At 51.7% G+C, this 20,495-nt stretch overlaps 7 protein-coding genes across 7 annotated transcripts; 6 read left to right on the plus strand and 1 right to left on the minus strand.

Moving 5' to 3' along the window:
* Positions 1-1,772: 1,772 nt before the first annotated feature.
* CTRU02_203482 (C6 transcription factor) lies at positions 1,773-3,362 on the plus strand (the record flags this gene model as incomplete). The annotated part of the gene is made up of 5 exons (XM_070204215.1): positions 1,773-2,063; positions 2,118-2,204; positions 2,256-2,390; positions 2,452-2,962; positions 3,022-3,362. 5 exons carry the CDS (start codon positions 1,773-1,775, stop codon positions 3,360-3,362), a joined length of 1,365 nt encoding a protein of 454 aa, XP_070061978.1.
* A 667-nt stretch (positions 3,363-4,029) lies between these two features.
* Positions 4,030-6,473, plus strand: CTRU02_203483 (uncharacterized protein; the record flags this gene model as incomplete). The annotated part of the gene is made up of 2 exons (XM_070204216.1): positions 4,030-4,621; positions 4,696-6,473. The coding sequence occupies 2 exons, from the start codon at positions 4,030-4,032 to the stop codon at positions 6,471-6,473; spliced, it is 2,370 nt and encodes a 789-aa protein (XP_070061979.1).
* Positions 6,474-7,332: 859 nt separating this feature from the next.
* CTRU02_203485 (kinesin light chain) lies at positions 7,333-8,040 on the plus strand (the record flags this gene model as incomplete). Its single annotated transcript, XM_036724110.1, has 1 exon — positions 7,333-8,040. The coding sequence occupies one exon, from the start codon at positions 7,333-7,335 to the stop codon at positions 8,038-8,040; it is 708 nt and encodes a 235-aa protein (XP_036584223.1).
* A 672-nt stretch (positions 8,041-8,712) lies between these two features.
* CTRU02_203484 (uncharacterized protein) lies at positions 8,713-9,785 on the minus strand (the record flags this gene model as incomplete). Its single annotated transcript, XM_036724109.1, has 3 exons — positions 8,713-9,322; positions 9,389-9,577; positions 9,652-9,785. 3 exons carry the CDS (start codon positions 9,783-9,785, stop codon positions 8,713-8,715), a joined length of 933 nt encoding a protein of 310 aa, XP_036584224.1.
* An 85-nt stretch (positions 9,786-9,870) lies between these two features.
* CTRU02_203486 (reverse transcriptase domain protein) lies at positions 9,871-15,391 on the plus strand (the record flags this gene model as incomplete). The annotated part of the gene is made up of 4 exons (XM_070204217.1): positions 9,871-9,942; positions 10,412-11,486; positions 12,036-13,696; positions 14,531-15,391. 4 exons carry the CDS (start codon positions 9,871-9,873, stop codon positions 15,389-15,391), a joined length of 3,669 nt encoding a protein of 1,222 aa, XP_070061980.1.
* A 469-nt stretch (positions 15,392-15,860) lies between these two features.
* Positions 15,861-18,326, plus strand: CTRU02_203487 (TPR domain-containing protein; the record flags this gene model as incomplete). The annotated part of the gene is made up of 1 exon (XM_036724112.2): positions 15,861-18,326. One exon carries the CDS (start codon positions 15,861-15,863, stop codon positions 18,324-18,326), a length of 2,466 nt encoding a protein of 821 aa, XP_036584226.2.
* Positions 18,327-19,270: 944 nt separating this feature from the next.
* Positions 19,271-20,317, plus strand: CTRU02_203488 (uncharacterized protein; the record flags this gene model as incomplete). The annotated part of the gene is made up of 1 exon (XM_036724113.1): positions 19,271-20,317. One exon carries the CDS (start codon positions 19,271-19,273, stop codon positions 20,315-20,317), a length of 1,047 nt encoding a protein of 348 aa, XP_036584227.1.
* Between the last annotated feature and the right edge of the window lie 178 nt (positions 20,318-20,495).

The raw sequence follows: 20,495 nt of genomic DNA on the forward strand, positions 1-20,495 counted from the left end.
CTGTAGGATCACTTCTCACCCCCAACAATTGGGGTCTACTGTCCCTTATTGCCAGCTCATCTATTTTGATGCGCAAATCGGAAGTCGGCAGCCGTCCACCGACCTTCATTTAACTTGGTGGCATTCCGCGGCATTGCTGATATTAATAAGGAGTCTTTCATTGGGCATTAAAACGGCAAGGTATTGCCGAGGGACGGCACTCACGGCTGCGAGGATTCCACACTGGGAAACTAGAGGCAGCTCCAAGACGATCAACAGTCTGCTGCGACTTGGACCCATCGGGATGAATGCTTTACGCAAGTCTTCACATTACTGCCTTTAGCGTTGTTGAACTATCAAGAGCGGCTAGTCGGTAGGCCTCTGAAGCATGCTTGAGACCTCCAAAAACGAGTTGCAACCCGTTTTTAGCGTTTGCCCATGATGAACGGTTCGGTTGCTGGCCTGAGGGTTGTTTCCACAGGTCCTGAGACTGGTATTATAGCAAGACACCATTGAGCACCAGTTTTCGGGCGGGTTTGTCCGCCGTAGTGAAGCAGTCTCACCATTTTTGGCTCTTGAGGTGGTCTTTTCAGAAGTAATGACACTTTGCCAAGTCCCTGAAAAGGGTATATTGAAGTTTTTGGGCGCTACCGTTTTGCTAGAAGCATTTCAAACCGGAGAAGTTTGTCCTCCGACCCTCTTCTACGATTGAAACTACCTGTTGTTCATCTGAGAATAGCTTGGCAGTATGCCACAGCGAAGGGTACGTCGCCTGGGCTGAAAACATAGTCTTGGAACCCGTTATAGCTCCTAGAGTCACAAAGCACCCGTACGGATCCTTTTGGCGCATTCACTGTTTCATTATCTGATCAGAGTTGAAGTCTTATTGTGCTGTTTGATATTATGTAAATCCTCCGAGGTCACAAATGGCGATGGAGCCAAGAATAGGCTTGACGTCCGCTAGCGAGAAAGAAGCCTTGTTCGAGAATGGGTGCAGCTGTGCAAATTGGTGATGATGAGCGCCAGCCTTTTGGCCAATTGGAGCAATTTCTGCATAGGAAGTAAGCACAGCACACCCAGGAGACCAAGAAGAAGATTATTTTTCTTTAAAAAAAAGAAAAAGAAAACAGATTGTCAAAATGACAGGACCGACCGTGGTTCGAACACGGGGCCTAGAGATAACTGCGTGGAACTGCAATCTCTCGCTCTACCACTGAGCTATCGATCCAGCTTGCTACACCAGAATGCAGGGCACAGACAGGCTTACGGCACACGGAGCAAAGCGGAACCCCGGGCATCTCGGTGGGTGTCCGCTCGGAAGGGAATGCGTGGTGTGGCAGGACCGTTTTGCACAGCCGAGCCGATGCCCGACCTTAGCACGAATTGATATCTCAATACTCGTTCGGTGAGCCTAAATGGTATGTGTTTCAAGGTCATCTCGAAAACCCCAGCCTGCACAGCCTCCACCAACTAGCCACTGACACCGACTGATGATTTGCAGGCGACCAATGATGCCCTAGCATGGTCGTAACCAAGACCTCGCGCGGGCAATCAATCGCACCGATAATATGCCACCCTGACAGTCGTAGATGGCGCTACACGTGACTTTACTTGGCTGAATTGGTATGCATTTCAGGTGATGTGCCGACGTCAGTCCATTTTTGACCAACGGTTGATGCTATTAAGCAAACCCTTTTTTATAAAACATCTCCCCCGTTGGTCCTGTTCTCTGGCTGTTAGGCCTCTAAGTAGTGTTACCGACATTTGTGAAGTCTCTACTAATCTGCGACATCATGGAAGCTACTCGATCGCAGACTCTGCTTCCTGTCAACTTCACTCTAAATGAGTATGATTTCGGGCCCGTCTTTCCAGATGAGGATCTGCTTCTTGGGGATGGGGGCGCCTACTCCAATGAGATGCTGTCAGATTCGTCTCCGACTGACGTCTTGGATCTGGTGGCTGTAAGTGATCCTCCTGCGGAGATTGGCCAGCCCAAGGCCCCGACGCAGAAACAGCGGCTTGAAAGAAGAGGACACACGAAAAGTCGTGCTGGGTGTTTCAACTGTAAGAGGAGACGAATCAAGGTATTGCAGTCCTGGCTGTTATCACCAAGTCCCCCGGGTTGACAAATAGTGTAGTGCCAAGAGACACGGCCGTCTTGCGGACATTGTGTCAAGACGGGTCTGAAATGCGAATATCCAACTACGCCAACAATCATACATCAGGTACGAGAGGCGTCCGTATCTCCGTTACACCTACTTACCTACCGGCTGCAGCCACACCACCAAATCCCACTTTTCAGCTTGCAAGACATGCGCTTCTTCCAACACTTCATGTTGCATTGTTACCCACATCAGCCCATTAAGAATGAAAACATCTGGACTCATGAGGTACCTTGTTTGTCTCAAACCGTATGATATTGCCCAGAAAGTTGAGAGCCACATTGATCAAGATAGCTGACGCCGCCAGTAGCACGAGTTTCTTATGCACGCAATCCTGGGGATGGCGGCTTGCGACCTAATGAAGGAGGACCCGAGTCTACTGGAATTCGCCATGGCGCACCGCGTAAAGGCCATCAAAGCAATCAAGAAGTCGCTCGCCGAGCTGCCCAAGAACAACAATACCGCCTCCTCGGAGCACGCCAACGCCCTCGTGGCGACGTGCTTCGCCCTGACGTTCCAGTCCACCACGTTCGAGGACGGCATGGCGGAGTTCATGACATTCATCCGGGGCATCCTCATCGTCGGCGCGCAGATGATGATCAAGGGCATCAAGCCCATATTCGTCAACATTCTCGATCAGGACTCGAAGGCGGTACTAAAACCCAAGATGGTCCAAGTGCCGTTGATCAAGAAGGAGTGGGCTGACGGCGCCGTCGAGGCTATCGGCGGGCTGCGACATCTCTGCCGTGACGTGGTTGAAATTCAGTACTATGACCTCCTGATGGACATGGCAACGAAGCTACACATATCATCCTGGGAAGGTGAGACGCTTGTCTATCTGTTCAAGAGGGAGGGCATAACTAACCCCATATACAACCAGCGTATGAAGCCATTGGGAAGCACTACGGTTGGTGGATGCAGCTACCGCACGAGAAATTCCAGCGCGTCATCAACCCGTTGAATCAAACCATGATACTCCTTGCCACTCACTGGGTGTCGCTGCAGCAGGTCATGGTAACGATAACCAGGGTCGAACACGAGTGCAGAGAAAAGGCGCCGGAGCCGAAGGAGGACAGCCCAGACTTGGGCATCATCCGCTGGCTGAGGTACCTGAACAAGCAGATCGACTACGAGCATCAGATTTACAACCAGTGGCCATTGTGGGTAGAGTATCAGCTGAACCGTGACCTTTCTTTCTTCGGAAAAAGACCGCCATCGTAGACGTAGATCGTCCAGGATAGGATTATATGGACGTATTAGAACTATAATCAGGATATCTCGGAACCTTTTCTTTGGAAATGGCCATTCTATGGGATGGATGATCGTCCTTGTCACTTGGCCTAACTTCCAAGTGTCAATGGTGTGTTATGTATACTTTACTTCTACACGACATGCAGAGCTGTCTTCTAGAAATAAGATGTACGTAATTTCTGATATTCATCCTATAGAAGATGTCGATAGAGATGCGACTCCTGCTTGAACACCGGATGTGCGTCCCTGAATCCTAGTCATATCATGCATACAACCCCTGTCGGTTTGTCGACTGTGAGAATAATCAGAGGATAAGAGGAGTAACAGAACATGCCAAATCAAAGGGAAAAAAAAAAAAAGGGTTATTATTCTAACACAGCAGATTCGAGTGTGTATTCTTTCTCCTACAATTAATTATATGCAAGCATGAGTAAACCAATGCTTGCGTACGCCAGAAAAACGGGGAAACAAATACCACGCAAATTCAATCATTGGTTGCCAACCGACTCCGAATCAGGCATTGGGGGGCGCAGCTTACTCTGGATACGTGCTCACCACCTCTCTCCCTCACGCAGTGCCAAACCCCATAATCTTTTATGCGTGCCCACACCTGTAATCGCGGGGCCTATCTAGCGCAATGCGTCTGGGAAATAGCCGGAATAATCTTCTCAAACTTGCTCGAGCAGTCGGCCACGGTGGTTTACGCAGGCTGAGGCAAGGAGCTACCAGTAGCAGGAGCTTGTGCAAGCTGTGCCGAAAGGGCCTCAGATTCCCGGGCATCGACAATCCCGAATTGGCCCCTGAGGTCGTTCTGGCAAAGACACCGCTGGCAAAAAGTAAAGAGTCGTTTCGTGGCCTTTTCTCGGATCACAAAAAGCACTCGTGGCGCTGCGACTACCTTCTCGAAGATGGTTATCCTGATCTCCCTTACCTCACCAACTCGGCATCCAACGGTTGCGAGTTTTGCCTGGTTTTACGTAGAGAGATCCTGGCTGTTGGTCTGGAGAAGAACCAGTATGATAGAATACGCGTCAACTTGAGTTTTCTTTGGAATCCTGAACCTGCTGTGACCCAGATGGGCACCAGGGTTACGAAATGGGTGCTCCAAGCCGATATTGAGAGGCATGAGGTAGACACCCAGAGACCCAGTTTCCTCCCCAAAGAGAGACTGTACACGGGGTGGTTCTCGAAATCACTCTATATTTTCTGGCCGTTATCGTGTCAGCCTGGTGAGTATTCTGTTTTCCTCCACCTCTTGCTCGACTTGAGGCTAGTCTAACACGATGTGCTTACGGAAATACAGGCGAGCTTCATGCCCAAAGATTACGCATGCCACCGCCAGTCACGGATAGTTCTCTTACGGAACAATCTGTTGAGTTTATGCGGGCTAATATCCAGAGATGTGTGGAGGGCTGCGAGCACAGCACTATCAAAACGGGAGGCTTTGCCCCCCGCCGTCTGATCGACGTTAGCGGAAGCGAACTGCGGGTTGTTGAAACCCGCGAAGACCCAGGTGTCCAAAAGTTGCGCAATATCCGCTATGCGACGCTGAGCTATTGCTGGGGAAGTCAGGAAAAAGGTCTGTCGCAGCTGCGGCTCCTCAAGCACGTCGCGGCAGATCTCCGAGCTGGCTTCACCCTGGAAGCCATGTCGCCAGTGCAGAGGGATGCCGTGGCGGTGACGAGAGCCTTGGAAATTCCTTACCTATGGATCGATGCTCTATGTATCTTACAAGACGACAAAGATGACTGGGAACGTGAGTCTTCTCTCATGCATAAAGTCTACGGCAGCTCTCATATCACTATCTGCAACCTCAGGACCAGCTCATGTCAGGAGAGCTTCCTGGATACTTTCCACATACCTGTGCGTCTCCCATTCGATCCAAAAGACATGAGTGAAAGCCCCAGCTGCTACGAGATAGGGCAGAGCTTTATCTCGGACCGTCCATTAGGCCACTTGCACGGAGGGCAGTCGTGGAGCAGCCTCGAGTTCTACAACACGGCCTGGCTGCATCGTGCTTGGACCTTCCAGGAAGGAGCGATGTCGGCGCGTATGATTCTGTTCGCCGAGTCCGGCGTCTACTTCAGTTGCAGCGAGGGCACCGTCAAGGAACACGGCGGCGTGCTGGAGGAACCCACGACCTTTACCACCAACAGCGTCGCTCTCGGCCAGTCGCGCCTGCAACTGTATCGGACCTGGTACAACCAAGTAGTCAAGCAGTTTTCCGGGAGGGAGCTCACTTACTTGACGGATTGTCTCACCTCTCTGTCCGGAGTCTCGCAACACTTTGCAGTCGCTCTGCAGGACGAATACGTCGCCGGCCTGTGGCAGAATGATTTGATCCGCGGGTTGCTCTGGCGGCCCGCAGATTCATTTCAGGGTTCTCTGGATAGACTTCTGGAGACATTTCAGACGGCTCCATATATCGGCCCCTCCTGGAGCTGGATCGGAAGGGTCCGCGGTCGATCTCGGGTGGGTGAGGTGCTCGACTTCGGGCCTGGCCTCGCCAGATTCTATCCCGGCGGGACAAGCACCAGGGTTGTCCAGCTCTGCGATAGGCTCGAAGCGCACGTAAAGCCGGCAGGCGAGGATAAGTTCGGCAAGATCTGCGGCGCGGAGCTGCTGGTGCAAGCCCCAGTTTATCCGCTTGCTCTGGGATGCTGCTTCTTGCCGGACGAACCGGACCCCGATCCCGTACTGACCGACCAAGGCTCATTCTGCATTCCGCTCCCGGACGGATCCAAGCTTGCCTTCAGCTTCTTCCTCGACTTCTTTCCCAATCGCCATCCCGAAGACTCAGGCCAGCCTTGGAAGCACGACTTGACTCTCGTTTTGATTGGAAGTATGCAGTATGCTTGGGCTGGTGTCAGTGAGGAGGACCTAGAGGAGGCGGATCATCTACTAGAAGACGAGGGCCCATATCCGTATGGACTCATTGTTTACCCGGCGAAAGAGCCAAATACATTTTGGAGAGTGGGCACCTTTGGCCCCAGTCCGATAGAGTCGCCCGGTGAAACGGTGTCCCTTCTCGGGGTAGACTTCTTTGAACAGTGTGAGAAGCGAAGCCTGAGGATTGTATAGACTAGTTTAGGTGTATTCATAAGCCCTAATATCTTCCTCCTTGCCCTTAAATGTCTGCTTTATAAGTGATGGGTGGCGATTGCGAACCAGCGAAAAACATCTAGGAGTTATCTACAATCTTTCAATAGTTATTAATCAGACTGGCTATTGCTCGGGTGAATGAGCGAGCCATTCACAAAACCATGAGACCTTAAGGGTTATGCTATAATCTTTGCTGGACAATAGTATCTTTGCTTACCGAGGAGACTGCTGCAGGACCGCAACCATGGGTATTGGCATTTGTCTGTGGTATTCAGCTTATGCTGCCTGGTTGGACCAATAGGCATCGGTATCCTGCTGACCTGCATGGCCACAGCCTCGTCAACTCCTCACTTGGAGGTAATGAAGGGTAGGCCTGACTGCTCTGCGACCAGCAGCCCATATTCGAGAGGTCAGAAAAGGTTTTGCGGATGAGTGGGCTCAACTGTGCAAGCCCGGGGAAACCATATCTAGAACAACCCACCTGTCTCGCTACTTTACCCTTGGGATTCATGTACGAAGAGACCGGCATCGAATATGAGCCATTCAGATAGAAACGCAGAGTCCGTGGATGACGTCGAACTGAGTAGCGGCGCCATCATGCGTAACGATCTCAAAAGAGACTGGCACTTGGAGCTTTGTAAGTCTTCCTTGCTTCAGCTTCTAAACCTTCTGGATCAATCTAACCTTGCACACCGATACCCAAGCCTCTGAACCTCAGCTGCCGAAGCGAAATCGCATAGTCCATGCATCCGAGAACAAACCTCTAATTGCAAGGGAAGATTATACCATCGGCTGGATTTGCGCTCTGCCCGTTGAGCTGGCAGCCGCGGTCGAGCTGATGGACGAGGAATTCGCCGACATCCCCTCTAACCCGACCGACTCCAATATCTACTCTTTCGGCCGTATTGGCCATCACTATATCGTGGCTGCCTGTCTGCCTGCCGGTCAGATGGGTATAAGCCAAGCAGCCATAGTGGCCAGCCAGATGAGCACCAGCTTCCTATCGCTGCGGTTTGGCGTTCTAGTTGGCGTTGGCGGAGGAGTCCCGAACCTCGATGTAAACATTGATATACGGCTCGGCGACGTTGTTATCAGCCAACCAACAGGCCAACATGGCGGAGTGGTTCAGTATGACTTTGGCAAGACTGGAGCCGACGGCCGTATAGCTCGTACCGGCAGCCTCAACGCGCCACCAACAATACTCCTCACAGCGTTGGCTAAGTTCCGTGCCAACCAGTTTCGGGGCAGGACGCAAGTCGCCGCGAATCTATCGAAGCTTTCTAGCCAGCCGAATTTCGCATCTCCAGGACCCGAAAACGACACCTTGTATGAAGCATCATCGCCACACATAGCTGGAGCTACATGCGCAAAGTGCCGGCCAGAAGATATAGTACATAGGGAATCGCGCCTAACGACGGATCTATACATCTTCTTTGGTAATATCGCATGTGGTAACCAGGTTATGAAGGATGGCCCAACGCGCGATAGATATAGCCAGGAACTAGGGGGGTTTTATGCTTTGAGATGGAGGCGGCCGGTCTTATGAATAACTTCCCTTGCATAGCCATCCGCGGCATTTGCGACTATGCAGATGCGCACAAGAACAAGCGGTGGCAACAGTATGCGGCAGCGACGGCGGCAGCATGTGCGAAAGAGCTTCTCTTTGCCGTTCCACTAATAAATATTGTGCAAGAGAAGACCATCCAGCAGTTAGTCTCTGGTGAGTGGATTTCATCCTAAAGAATACGGGAGGAAACTGACCGGTGGCTTTATGCAACACTGCGAAAAGGATTGACAAAGTGACATAATGTCATTATAATAACATATTATTGTTACTCATAGTCGCGTAGGAACACGTACAAGTCTCAACAAAACACCTCCTTCTCTCATCTGAGCATCTCGCTGAGGATAAGCGCACCAAGTACGTGATGGCTTCCTAACAGAAAGGGGCCACACTAATAGAAATGTAGCCAATTACTCGAGGATAGCCCCATTGACCTTCTCGTCATCAACGAAGCACGATGCAATAGTGCCGACGTCCAAAACGGCCCGAAGGGCGAGAGTGGATCATTGGCAGCTCTGGTGGAATTAGCAGCTTCAACAGTATCGCGATGCAGATCCTTCTTATATAGAAGAGGGGGGTCATCCCAACGTGCAATGTTTTCATGCATGGCGCCCGTTGGAGTATCATAGACCAGCCCAATTCCTCCCAATGTGTTCATTCCTCCAGCTCCTCCATGAGTTCATTGAACTCCTCTTCAAACTGATGCCACATCTTCTCATCTTGTCCATTGTCTCCGCATCTACTGTCATTTTCCGTAGCGAAGGTCAAGTCTAACTTCAAATCAACCATCTCGACCTTGTCGGCCTCCCCTCTCTCCGTTCCAACGCTGAACCTATCCAGCAACTTCAGACGCATCCCGCGTGACCTGACATTCCACTCCTGCTTCTGGGTCAAGACGTAACTTGCGCTGATTTGCTGCCACTGGGCCGCCCAGACCCGCCGGCCCAGAATTTTGGTTTCCACGTAGCCTTCCGTGTCGTTGGTCAAGCTGACCTTGGCGTGAATGTTGGTATTCAAAAGGGCTGCGATACCGGCGAGGTCTGGAATAACAACGTCGGTTGACAGCCCGGCCGAGCTCGATTTCGAGGATACAGCGAGGCAAGTTGCGTCCTCTATCAAGTAGACGCCTGTCAGCAGCCAGATCTTTGGCGAGGCGAAGGCGTTCTTCCAGGTCTTTTGTAGACCGCTTGCCACCGTCAGCACAACCTCGAGCCATTTCCTTACACCATCCTCTTGCAGCATTTGAGAAAAGAACTCTAGTGGGCTAACGAAGAGTCAGCCAGCGCATTCATTTCGAATGGTGATGTTAACTCGAGGCCATTATACGTACTTGATGAGCTCGACCTTAGACCCTTGAGTGCCTACTACTAGCCTAGACGAAAGCTTCGAACGACTCGACTCAACGAGAAGGAGATGACCGAGACCGATGTCTCCGCCAAAGCTCGAAGTGCGCTTCTCGCTCATTGAACAGTACGGCCGTTCGTCAGCTGTCGCAATGACCGGCGGCTCGAACATGTTCCTAACAGGCGCAAAAAGGAACAATGTCAGCAGCTTGTTTGAGCGTTGAGCAACCCTTTGCCGTGTCAAACTTACGGTACCTCCCCGTGGTAATAAGGGCACTTATGTCGCGGATTCGCATAGTCCAGTACCATGCTCCCGAGGCGAAGGAGTTTAGGGTCGAGTCCCTCGTAGTAACCGAAGTAGGTGACGCGTTCTGCAGGCAACATTTTTGGTTTACCGTTTTGACACCCTCGAACTCCCACACAGGAATGATTAGGGGACTGAGTTGGAATTTTGCGAGAAGCCGCAACAATGCAAGTTAAGAATATTTCAATTGTTCTCAGCGGGCTCGAAAGCTGGATTGCCCAAGGCTATGTCGCTGAAGTGAGTTGGTGTAACTACAACGGTGACTTAGCGAACTAATTGCTTGCTTTCAATACCACGGCGGCCTCCGCCACGTGGTCATGCAATGCAGAAAAGAAGGGGGCGAAGTCTCAGTCGGCAATCGACATGGATGATGATTGGCGATGAGCTAGTCACACCAACATTTCTTTTTGCTGCCCCTCCTCATCAGGCTGGACTTCCTCCGGCGGATGTCTTATCGACAACAACCCGCTGGTTTGGAACTGTTGAAGCAACGTGCTCATCTGTTCTGGGCAACCCTGAGCTCCTGATTCCTAGTTGCGCCGGACACCAAATTACAGGGGCTATGGACTTTCCAGAACTTTGCGATTTTTTCGGCGGCACAATCTTTTACGATGACTACCGAGGAGACTTGACAGCTATAGCCGAGAAAATAAGCTTACGCGCATCGTCGATTCCCCTTATCTTGCTGGACAATGTCGCATCGCAGACCCTGCTCGAGGCTATCTGGAGCCTGCTGACCGGCAACTACACATCTGCCTTCCAACGGTTGAATGACCTGAATCAAGAGGGCGTCTATTGCGAACGCTGGCTTCGTCGTGCCAGGCTTTACGAGGTACTTGCCAATCTCTGGTTTCGACATCCACCAATGTTCCAAGAATGCGACCTTAGAGGTCCCGCCATGATGCTCTGGGATGCCTGGCACCCAGAACCAGTCCGCGACGACAAACTCATAACTCCACCTGCGGATGCCTCTCGCGGTGACATTTTGGAGGTGCTCTGCATCCGGACGCTCCGGAATATACAAGACGACCGAACAAAGCTTTCCAAATCCCTTTTCAACAGCGAATACACGGCCGCAGACATAAGTTCGGAGCCATCTTCGCACTCTCCCGGGCCCCTACAGGTCGCGTATGAGGCCTTGCGGTTGGACATGCCTATAGTCGCCAGCTATTTCCTACAGGTTGCATTTGGATACGGCTCCATCGACGAAGTGGGTTGCTTCGACAAGTGGATTGAGTTAAGGGACTCAGGTCCAAGAGCTGGACGCAGCCACATCTTTGGGACCCAGAGTATGATGCTAGGGGACCGTGCAGTTTCCCCTCCGGACACTACGAGCCTTGCCTACAACCTGAACTTGGGCGATTCGTTGGATGTATTCGGTGGTGACATCAGCATCCACCAGCCTGGCCATGCAATCCCCATTGAAGACTTCGGAAAGATGCTAAGTTGCTCGTTGAATTTGTACATGTTAGCGAGCTCACAGTTCTGTGACGCAGGCTCGAAACGCGGGGAGGCTGTTGCACTCCTCAAAGCGGCTGCTGTTGTTCAGATTGCCAAGATGAGCTCATACAAACTTCGCTATCAATCGGGACAGCCGCTGAGTCCATCCGATCTAGTCACGCGAGCACGAGAGTTGGCATTGGCGGCTGGCGACCTCCAGCTTGAGCAGCTTTCAGTGCTTTACAAGTGCCTGGTTATGAAAGAAATAGACATCCCCATGTTGAAGGGAATAGCTGCATACATAAATTCCTCTGGCAACGAGACTTTTGGACTTTGTATTTGTATGCTGTCTATTAAGACAGGCCTTTTTTTTCGCTACCGCCAAGACAACCTGAAAGGCTTCTATTCCGCCATCGAATCTAGTCGACAGATACTGGACGATGTGTATCCTTTCCGAGACCTATGGTGCAAAGTTGGGACGACTCTATGCAACAACTGTGGGTGGCAGGCCTCGCCGGCCCGTCACGTGGGCTGACGGCCGCCACCACTGGTCTTAGCCAGCCTCCACAGCCCTCTAGCCAGTTAGTTAGTTCTTCCAACCAACAACACCACTTTTCCCATTCTGAGCGTTCTGTGCTGGTTTCGCCCACAGGTTATGAGCCCAGCGTTATTCTTTCGGAATAACGTCGTTTTACCCATTATTCTACTCGTCTGTCAATTTTCTATTGATTCACGAATTTTTGCGATTTTATTCGCTTTATTTACCCTTCTGTGCGATTTTCTCGCTTTCTTTCCTTCCTCTTCGCTGACGAATTTCACTTTCTGACGCGACATTGGCTGCCTGGCGCGCACGAATATCACACCTTCCACTTCTGCCTCCGGCGCCCCAGTCCGGTCACTTGGCGTGGGCACCGTCTTCTTCCAGACCCAAGACCCCACCAACCCTGACGTTATTCACGATTGGACACTTCACAACGTTGAGTACAACCCTTCCAGCCCAGCCAACTTACTGAGCCCTGGAAAACTTCGTCGTGATCACGTGGAATATGATTGGCAGACCTCAAGCCTCATACACGTGACACAGCGCACTTCCCTTGCCAAAGTTCATTGGGTTTCTGACGTCTGCGTCGTTGAGACTCATGATACTGGAAATCACGTGCCTCGAGATATTGCTGTCAGCCTCGCCGCCTTCCGGGCTACCCAGCGACCGTCTCTTGAACTGATGCACCGCCGGCTGGTTCACGCCCACCCATCACGTGTTGTGGAGGCTTGCCGCCGTGTTGGCATTCGGTTCACAACGTCAGAAATTGACGCTTTCTTCTGTGAGTCTTGCCATCTCAGCAAATCCACTGAACGGATTAGTCGAGACCACCCACTTCCACTTACGAGTATTGGCGATGAAATTCACCTTGATCTCGTTGGTGTTCTTCCCCTATCAACAAAAGGGAACCGTCAGGTTCTACACCTCATGGATAAGTATAGTGGTTACCACTGGGTTGTTTTTCTGCCCAACCACAAGTTTGCCACCATCCTGGCAGCTATCAAGAAATGGGATACTGAATTCTACAGTCTCACCGGCCTCAAGCCCAAGGTTTGGGTTTCTGACAATGCTCCCGAGCTAATCAAGGTTTTCAACGACCCCTACTTCGAGGGTACTCGCCACAACACGACTATTGCCTACACGCCTTCCATGAACGGTACTATTGAGCGTGCTGGTCGTACCATCGTCGAAGGCGCCCGGACACAGCTGATTGACATGTCCCTTCCAGAGGAACTGTGGGATTACAGCATCGATTCGGTGACTCAGATTCTCAACCTCTTGCCCACACCCTCCAAGGGTAACTTGAGCCCTCACGAGATCATGGCGAGAGAGCTGAACTTGGCTGCTGAACGTGAGGCCCCCCACATTGAACATCTCCGAACGTTTGGCTGTGCTGCCTACGTACACAAGAAGGGCCCTCGACGCCCTATGCGCTCTGCCAAGATGGAACCACGAGCAATCAAGGGATTCCTCGTCGGTTACGGTTCTCTTCGTGGCCACATTTACTACGTTTACCTGCCTGATCGAAAGGAGGTTATTCGCTGCAGAGATGTTCGATTTCGTGAGGAACCGCACAAGACAGTGTTGCCTCCAACTACTGGCACACCCAACATTGATGAAATTGAACATGATGCTGCGTTTGTCGAACCAGATATCATCATCCAGTACACCATCCGTCAGAAGCCTATTGAAGGTGAAAAACCCGTGACTGGTGATCCCAAACCAGATGAGACCATCGTTGAAAAAGCGATGGCACCCACTGATACACATCTCATGTCTCCGCCACCAGAGAACCTGTTGGAGACCACTGCTACACCTCGTGACAGCATTACTAACGAATTGAATGATGACGAATTCGTCGCTTCCGTGGAAACAATGGAAACTGATCACCAGGACCCTGATTCCCTCTCCACGATTGTTGAGGAAGCAACGAGTCAACCGGCAGAGTCCTCTCGACCTCGCCGCGCCTCAGCCCAGCGACCACCTGGTCACTACCGAGCCGCCAGTGGCGTACGCTCCTATGCTAAAAAGACTTTTCTATCTGCTGACATTCCAGCTTCACTAACTTCTCGTCAATTCTCTCTCAGCGTGCTTTCTGCTACTGCCCTTTCGAAAGTCCTACCCGACGGCGTGGTGATCCCGAAGTCCTACCGTGAGGCGCAGAAGAGCCCACAGTGGCCCCAGTGGGAACAAGCCTTCGAACGAGAGATGACTCAATTCACGGAAAAGGGGGTTTACGAAGTCGTTTACCCACCACGTGACGCTAAAGTCCTGCCCGGCAAGTGGGTATGTGACATCAAAACCAACAAAAACAACGAAATCGTGCGCTACAAGGCCCGATATGTGGTTTGTGGAAACCACGAGAAAGGTGACTGGTCATCGCAAGAGGTTTACGCTGCAGTTGCCTCTGCCACCGCAACCCGCCTTTTCTTCGCAGTTGTCGCACTTCTCGATCTTGAATACGAAGTATATGATTTCGACACTGCTTTCCTAGCCGCCTCGATTCCAGAGGGGGTTAAGGTGTACGTCCGGCCCCCCGCTGGCTACGCCACTGCAGACAACAAGGTTTGGCTGCTCCACAAGGCACTCTATGGATTGAGAAAATCACCACTTTGGTGGTTTCGACTTATCAAGGGTGAAATGGAACGAATTGGCTTCACTGCTGTTGATGGGGAGGTTTGTCTCTTCGTCAATCACAAGATTAAAGCGTACGTTCTTATGTACGTCGACGACAACGCCATCGCCGCTCCCAACAAGCAAGTCATGATGGAAGTTCGTCGTCTCCTCGAGAAGGTCTGTTCTCTTAAAGACCTCGGCGAGGCTACCGATTTTCTCGGTTTCCAGATTGAACGCGACAGAGCTGCCGGTAAGATTTTCGTTTCCCAAGCCAAGTACGCAAAAGCAGTGCTTCAACGATTCGACTTTGATGGTTTGAGTGCTGTCAAGACGCCTATGGCGACCACTGACGATCTGCCCGTCACCTGGGACAAGAACGAGTGCTCGCTTGACGAACAACAACTTTACATCGAACAAACCGGCTGCCTTAACTTCCTGGTGGCTGGAACTCGCGTTGACATGGCCTACACCGTCAGTAAATTGTCACAGGCGAATTCAGGGCCTTCTAAGGCCCATCTTCGTGCTATTAAGCACTTATTCCGATACCTCAAGGGCACCGTTTATCTCGGTATTGTACTTGGAGGCATCCCCACGATCAACGAGTTGGGGCTCTACGCTGCTGCAGATGCCTCTTTCGCTGACAACAAGCCATCACGAGTCTCGACAGGTGGTTACGTCGTCTTCCTCGCTGGTGCGCCGATTGCTTGGAAGTCAAAGAAACAGACTTTCGTGACTTTGAGCACCACGGAGGCTGAATTCATCAATCTCACACCTACGGCAATTGCTGTGAAGTGGATCAGACGTTGCCTCTCCCAACTGCTCGGCAAACCCATCACCACGCCTACTATCATGTTCACTGACAGTGCCAACGGCTACGACAACGTCATGAACCCACTCAACGAGGCACGAACCCGCCACATCGACGTCCGATACAAATGGATCATACAGGAGGTTCACACTGCGAAAAGCATCGAACTCCGACTCATCAAGGGCGCTGATATGGCCGCCGATGGACTCACGAAGCCACTGGTTGCGGTCAAACACAAGGAATTCGTTCGTTTGTTGGGCATGGCGGAGGGATTGGATTGAGAGGGGGATTTTGAGACTGTGGGACTATTGATATTGAGACTTCGGGATTCGGAGGATTTCACGGCCTCCTATTGGCCAGGTTTAACCGGTAATTGACCGAGTTTTCTAATAGTTGAGAACTCCTCGGATTTGGAGGATTTGGGACTTTTCCTGTATTTCCTATTATTCTACTGCTTTTTCGCTGAGGAGTCTGAGAGGGGGTGTGGGTGGCAGGCCTCGCCGGCCCGTCACGTGGGCTGACGGCCGCCACCACTGGTCTTAGCCAGCCTCCACAGCCCTCTAGCCAGTTAGTTAGTTCTTCCAACCAACAACACCACTTTTCCCATTCTGAGCGTTCTGTGCTGGTTTCGCCCACAACAACTATCGAGAGACTGGAGACTTTCCGACGGCGAAGCGCTGGTCGCACTTACTCGCACAAGGTATAGCAGCCTTAACAACGTATTGTTTAACAAACAACACAATAAACGATATGTCCAGCCGGAGACTTGTGATTTACCACGAGGTATTCAAGAGACTGATTGATGCCATAATTTACGGATTTTATCTGGAAGGGGACCCCGAGTCGGAAACAGCGAAGAGTCGCGCGCTGAACTTGGCTGTCTTTGTTCTCAACGAACAAATGGAGTCTTCTGAGGCTTCGCGCAATTGGCACAACAGTTTTATCATGCGACTGACTTACCACCGGTCAATGTTGACATACAAACACCACGTTCGCCATGGGAGACTCGTCAAGGCGGCGGTATCACTGCACCCAATACTAGCCGCCCCACCGATCGCGAGAAGTCGGACTTTGAGAATCAAAAGTTATCAAATTGAGGCTTTAATGCTTCTGTATGACCACTCTAGCGCCCAGGAGGTCTTCTCGACTATTAGAGATGATGACCTTCTTATTCCAGAGTTCATTGAAGACGGCGAACTCTTATCAAACGAAGCAAGTAAAGACAGTGGAGCCAACCAGCTGCGCCTGCAGTCTCTCGAGATCATCCTCCAGTGCGCCATTCGAACCAGGGATTGGGAGAGAGCACACAGATTGATGCACCGCATAGAGACCACAACCCCGGGCTACTTCACGACGAGCAAGGGAAAGACATCCATGTGGCCGTGGCAACGCAGTCTCTACGCGGGATTGATCCATGAAAAAACCGACAAGAGGGGGCTTGCCTCAGAATTTTTCTGCCAATCTCTTAAGCTTTTCCTGTGTCTATACATGCATGTGATGTTCCCGCACGATAACAGAAGAATATGGAGCCTGCCGGAGCCGTCGCGGTTAATCGCTGCCGTAGCTCGACTCTTTATGACCGAGCCTTCACCATACACCGAGCTAGATCTGAGGACACCGGAAGCGGGATCGATCCTGTTGTCATCGCCTCCTGATAAGATGTGCTATGATCATCCTGACGACAGCGAGACATCTGAGTACGCGTTATGGGCGATGGAGCTTGGAAGGACTAGAACTGTCTGGGACACGTTGAGGAACCATGGCTCTATCGATGCTGACTTTGCCACTGCCCTGATCAAGGAAGAAAAGTGGCTGGAGCTCTGCTCCAAGGATGACTTGAGCCCTGAGGAAAGAGCAGAGTTCCAGAAGCTTACCGAAGAAGAGGACGATTTTACTGGACTTCTCCACCGGTCAAGGGGTGGTGAAATATCCCAAAGGAAGATGGAAGACTTGAGAAATCCCGTGCACGATGTTAGTAAGTTCTGGAAGGCCATTCCACGCAATGCACTGGTGGTGTACACTTGTATATCTGAGGATGGCTTCAGTATTATGTTCATCAGCGACCTAGGCCCCCTGCTCAGTAGAGTATCCGTGGAAACCAGCTCAGCAGCGTTTCAGGCTACCGTGATCATGGCTCTGTCTGCAATACGAGAGCAGAAAGGAGAATTGGACATCCTGATACCGGTGCTCGACAAGCTTAGTAAATGGCTTCTTCCACACGATTTCGGCCATTGGATTGCCCTTTTCCCGCATCTCATCTTCTGTGTCACTGGCGAACTCGCTCAGCTGCCAATGGGGCTTCTCCGCTTTCGCGGAGACTACCTGGGGCTCAAGAAAAAGATTTCACACGTTCCAAGCCTCGCAACACTTCACCACCTGCGCACACGGGACACAAAACCCATCATGAGTTCGACAGAAATTTCGATCATCGCCAGGCCCGGCAGCCTTGCTGATTGTAGGGTCACCGGGATAGAGCCCCTACACATGGCGGGAGTTGAGGCCCTGATGGTCCAGAGCCTCACCCAAGGGACACTTCATAATGCCAAAGACGTTACGAGCGGAAGTTTCGTCGAGCAGTTCGAGAAGGCGAGAATCCTCCATATGTGCACCCATGGGCTCATCGATCCCGATCACCCCCTGAACTCGCATTTGCTTCTGCAGGATCGCCTGAGGGTGCTTGACCTGCTATCGGCTCGTTCCGATGTTGACCTTGTAATTTTCAGTGCTTGTCTTAGCGGGTCAGGCATAGCGTCCGAATCTGGGGACGTGGTTGGGTTCTCGCACGCCATCTTAGCCGCCGGAGCTCGGTCGTACATAGGGGCTATGTGGAAGGTCAACGATATAGCGACACTGATGCAGATGACGTTATTCTACCTCAATGTCACCAAAGGGTGCCTGGTATCTGAAGCGTGGCGTTTGGCCGCTGTGGAGCTGAGAGATTCAACGCCCGAGTCCATCAGGCAGTTCCTGATATCTATGATCGATCGATGGGATGCCTGGGAGGCAGAGGGTATGAACCCGGGAAATTTCGTCAAGGGTGGGAGGAAGAAGTTGATGAAGTTGGTCAATCAGGATCTCGATTTCAGACATCCTTATTTTTGGGGAGCTTTCACCCTTGTGGGAGACGGGGAAATATTGTACCACTTCACAGAAGCGGAGACAAAGAGCGCAACGGACACGATCTTGAATGAACCAAACTTAGAAATACATGCTTAAAAATCCAATCTCCGAATACATCGACATTCCCCTTTCGGTAAATGGTCCAAAAGATCTCACAAGGCGTCATTCATCGATTGCTTTCCACTTAACGGAACGCGCAGGGCAGGCATCCGAGTCTGTTGCTCCGCCCGCTCCGGCATCGCCTCCACCTAACGTCACGCACCGCCCCGATGCCCACGTCTCTGATTGGCCAACGTCTGCAGAGCGAGGAATACGGCGGCCGGCAGTGGGGCCGCTAACCAATGGAACGACTACCGTCAGCGTTCCCGTCTGACTGCATGTCTCACATCGTAGTCAATTTACATTTTACTACCACTTAAAGTAGAAGGGCGAGCTGAAGCTTTTAGTCTGGTCGTCTACGCAGTATAGTAAAATGCATGAGAAGGACGCGTGGGAATTACGGTGAGAAAAGACAGTTGCTTGGTGATGTCTCATCTGGTGAACCGCGATGAGGTGTCAGCGTAGCTGCGCCTCTGACGCAAAGCGACGCTTTCACTGGGCGACGAGCGCCACAGTCTACAAGCTGGCCTGTAGGCTAAAGGAGGAGTAGCGAATTAAACGAGTGCGAAGCGTGAGACAAGGGCTTAGCGCACTCGCATTGCTCGTTTTGCCTGTCGAGGCTATGCGTCTTGGATTGAGAGCTCCCTGATATCTTGAAAGGATCATATAAGGTCATGTTAGCCCCCGTGTGTTTCAAATCATCGACCAACGGACAGTAAGCGAAGACTTTATTTCTCATTTTGCTAAGTCATTGTACATCATAAGCACCCGTCTTCTGCACCTACCATACATATCTCTGGTGGTTTCCGCGACGTTACACACAACTCCGTAAACATATCATTGAAACGAACAACAAAGCAACTCCACATCAGAAACATAAGGAGAAACTCAATACAGCAAGGCATAATCACACAAAACCTGCTATAAATTAGCCGCTCGTCATGGCAACTCTCGTAGACCACCCAAAGGGCGTTGACAACAATATCCCACTCCCGGAGTACTCACCAGCGGAAGGACTACAGCTCGCCGAGCTCACGCCGTCCACTTCAACATCCAGCCTCCCGCCAACATATGACGATGCCACGGCATCCGTATCGTCGGCCGTCGTAGCCAGAGACGCATATGCATCAGGCAGCCTACCGCCAACGACCACAACAGGTTTCACCCCGACAGTCCAATTCCAGATTGAGACAACGGGGAAACAGTGGCTTTCATTGCCTACCGGGACCCCTCCGGTTCCAATCCCCGTCTATAGGGTCGAGGCCGGGTCGTGGACCGAGCAGTCCACGCCGGCATACGTCTCCCTCCGCTTTTCTCGCAAAGATAGTAGCTGTCACCTGATGCACGGCGATGACCAGTCGCAGATGCCCGTGTGCACGACGCTATATCGCTTCGGTCCGGGTAAACCCCCGGTGTTCCGTTTGCCGAGAGAGAATTCTTCGGGTTCGGCCTCAGCAGGGTCTCCTCTGTCTTCTCCTTTGCCCAATACCGAAGACCAGGCCTTCCACGCCGATACCTCCAAGGCAGAGGAGCCATCGGTTGAGAAAAACGAACTGGACCTGCCAATCGTTTCAAAGTCCCTTACCTCGCGCACTCAGGTCCTCAAGACCCCGCACGGCACCTTCCAGTGGCGCTACGCCTCCCGCGAAGAGCGCGCCACCGTAGAAGGGGCAGACAGTTTGCTCGTCTGCGAGCTCGTGCAGAAGGTCAGCCCGGAGGGCGGGAGGAAACCTGAGGAGAAGACGAGGAAGATCGCACAGCTCGTGCGCGGAGAGGGGACGAGGAGTCAGGGCAGTGGGCGGAGCACAGCTGGAAACGGCGGCCGGCTGATGATTGACCTTTTCAGGTGGACGGATTTGAAGGACGGAGGAAGGGAGGTGGTGGAGCATCTCGTTGTCGCGAGTTGTATATGCATGTTGAAGAAGGAGGTCGACCGGAGGAGAATGCAACAGATGATGATTCTCGGAATGGGCGCCACTGGCTTTTGAGGGTCAGGACTCAGAAGTCATTTGGCTGAAGGCTTAGCGTAGATTTTCTTTTCTTGATATGTGTTACTTTTAGAGAAGCCAGTTCCTGATTTATATAAATATCCCCTTTCAATGTTAAACATGCCATATCAATGAGCGAGAACCTCTAGCGAGAAGATGAACGAAGTAAAGGTACAGC

The sequence above is a fragment of the Colletotrichum truncatum genome (genome assembly GCF_014235925.2).
Source record: "Colletotrichum truncatum strain CMES1059 chromosome Unknown Contig_0002, whole genome shotgun sequence".
In the NCBI taxonomy this organism is placed as follows: domain Eukaryota; kingdom Fungi; phylum Ascomycota; class Sordariomycetes; order Glomerellales; family Glomerellaceae; genus Colletotrichum; species Colletotrichum truncatum.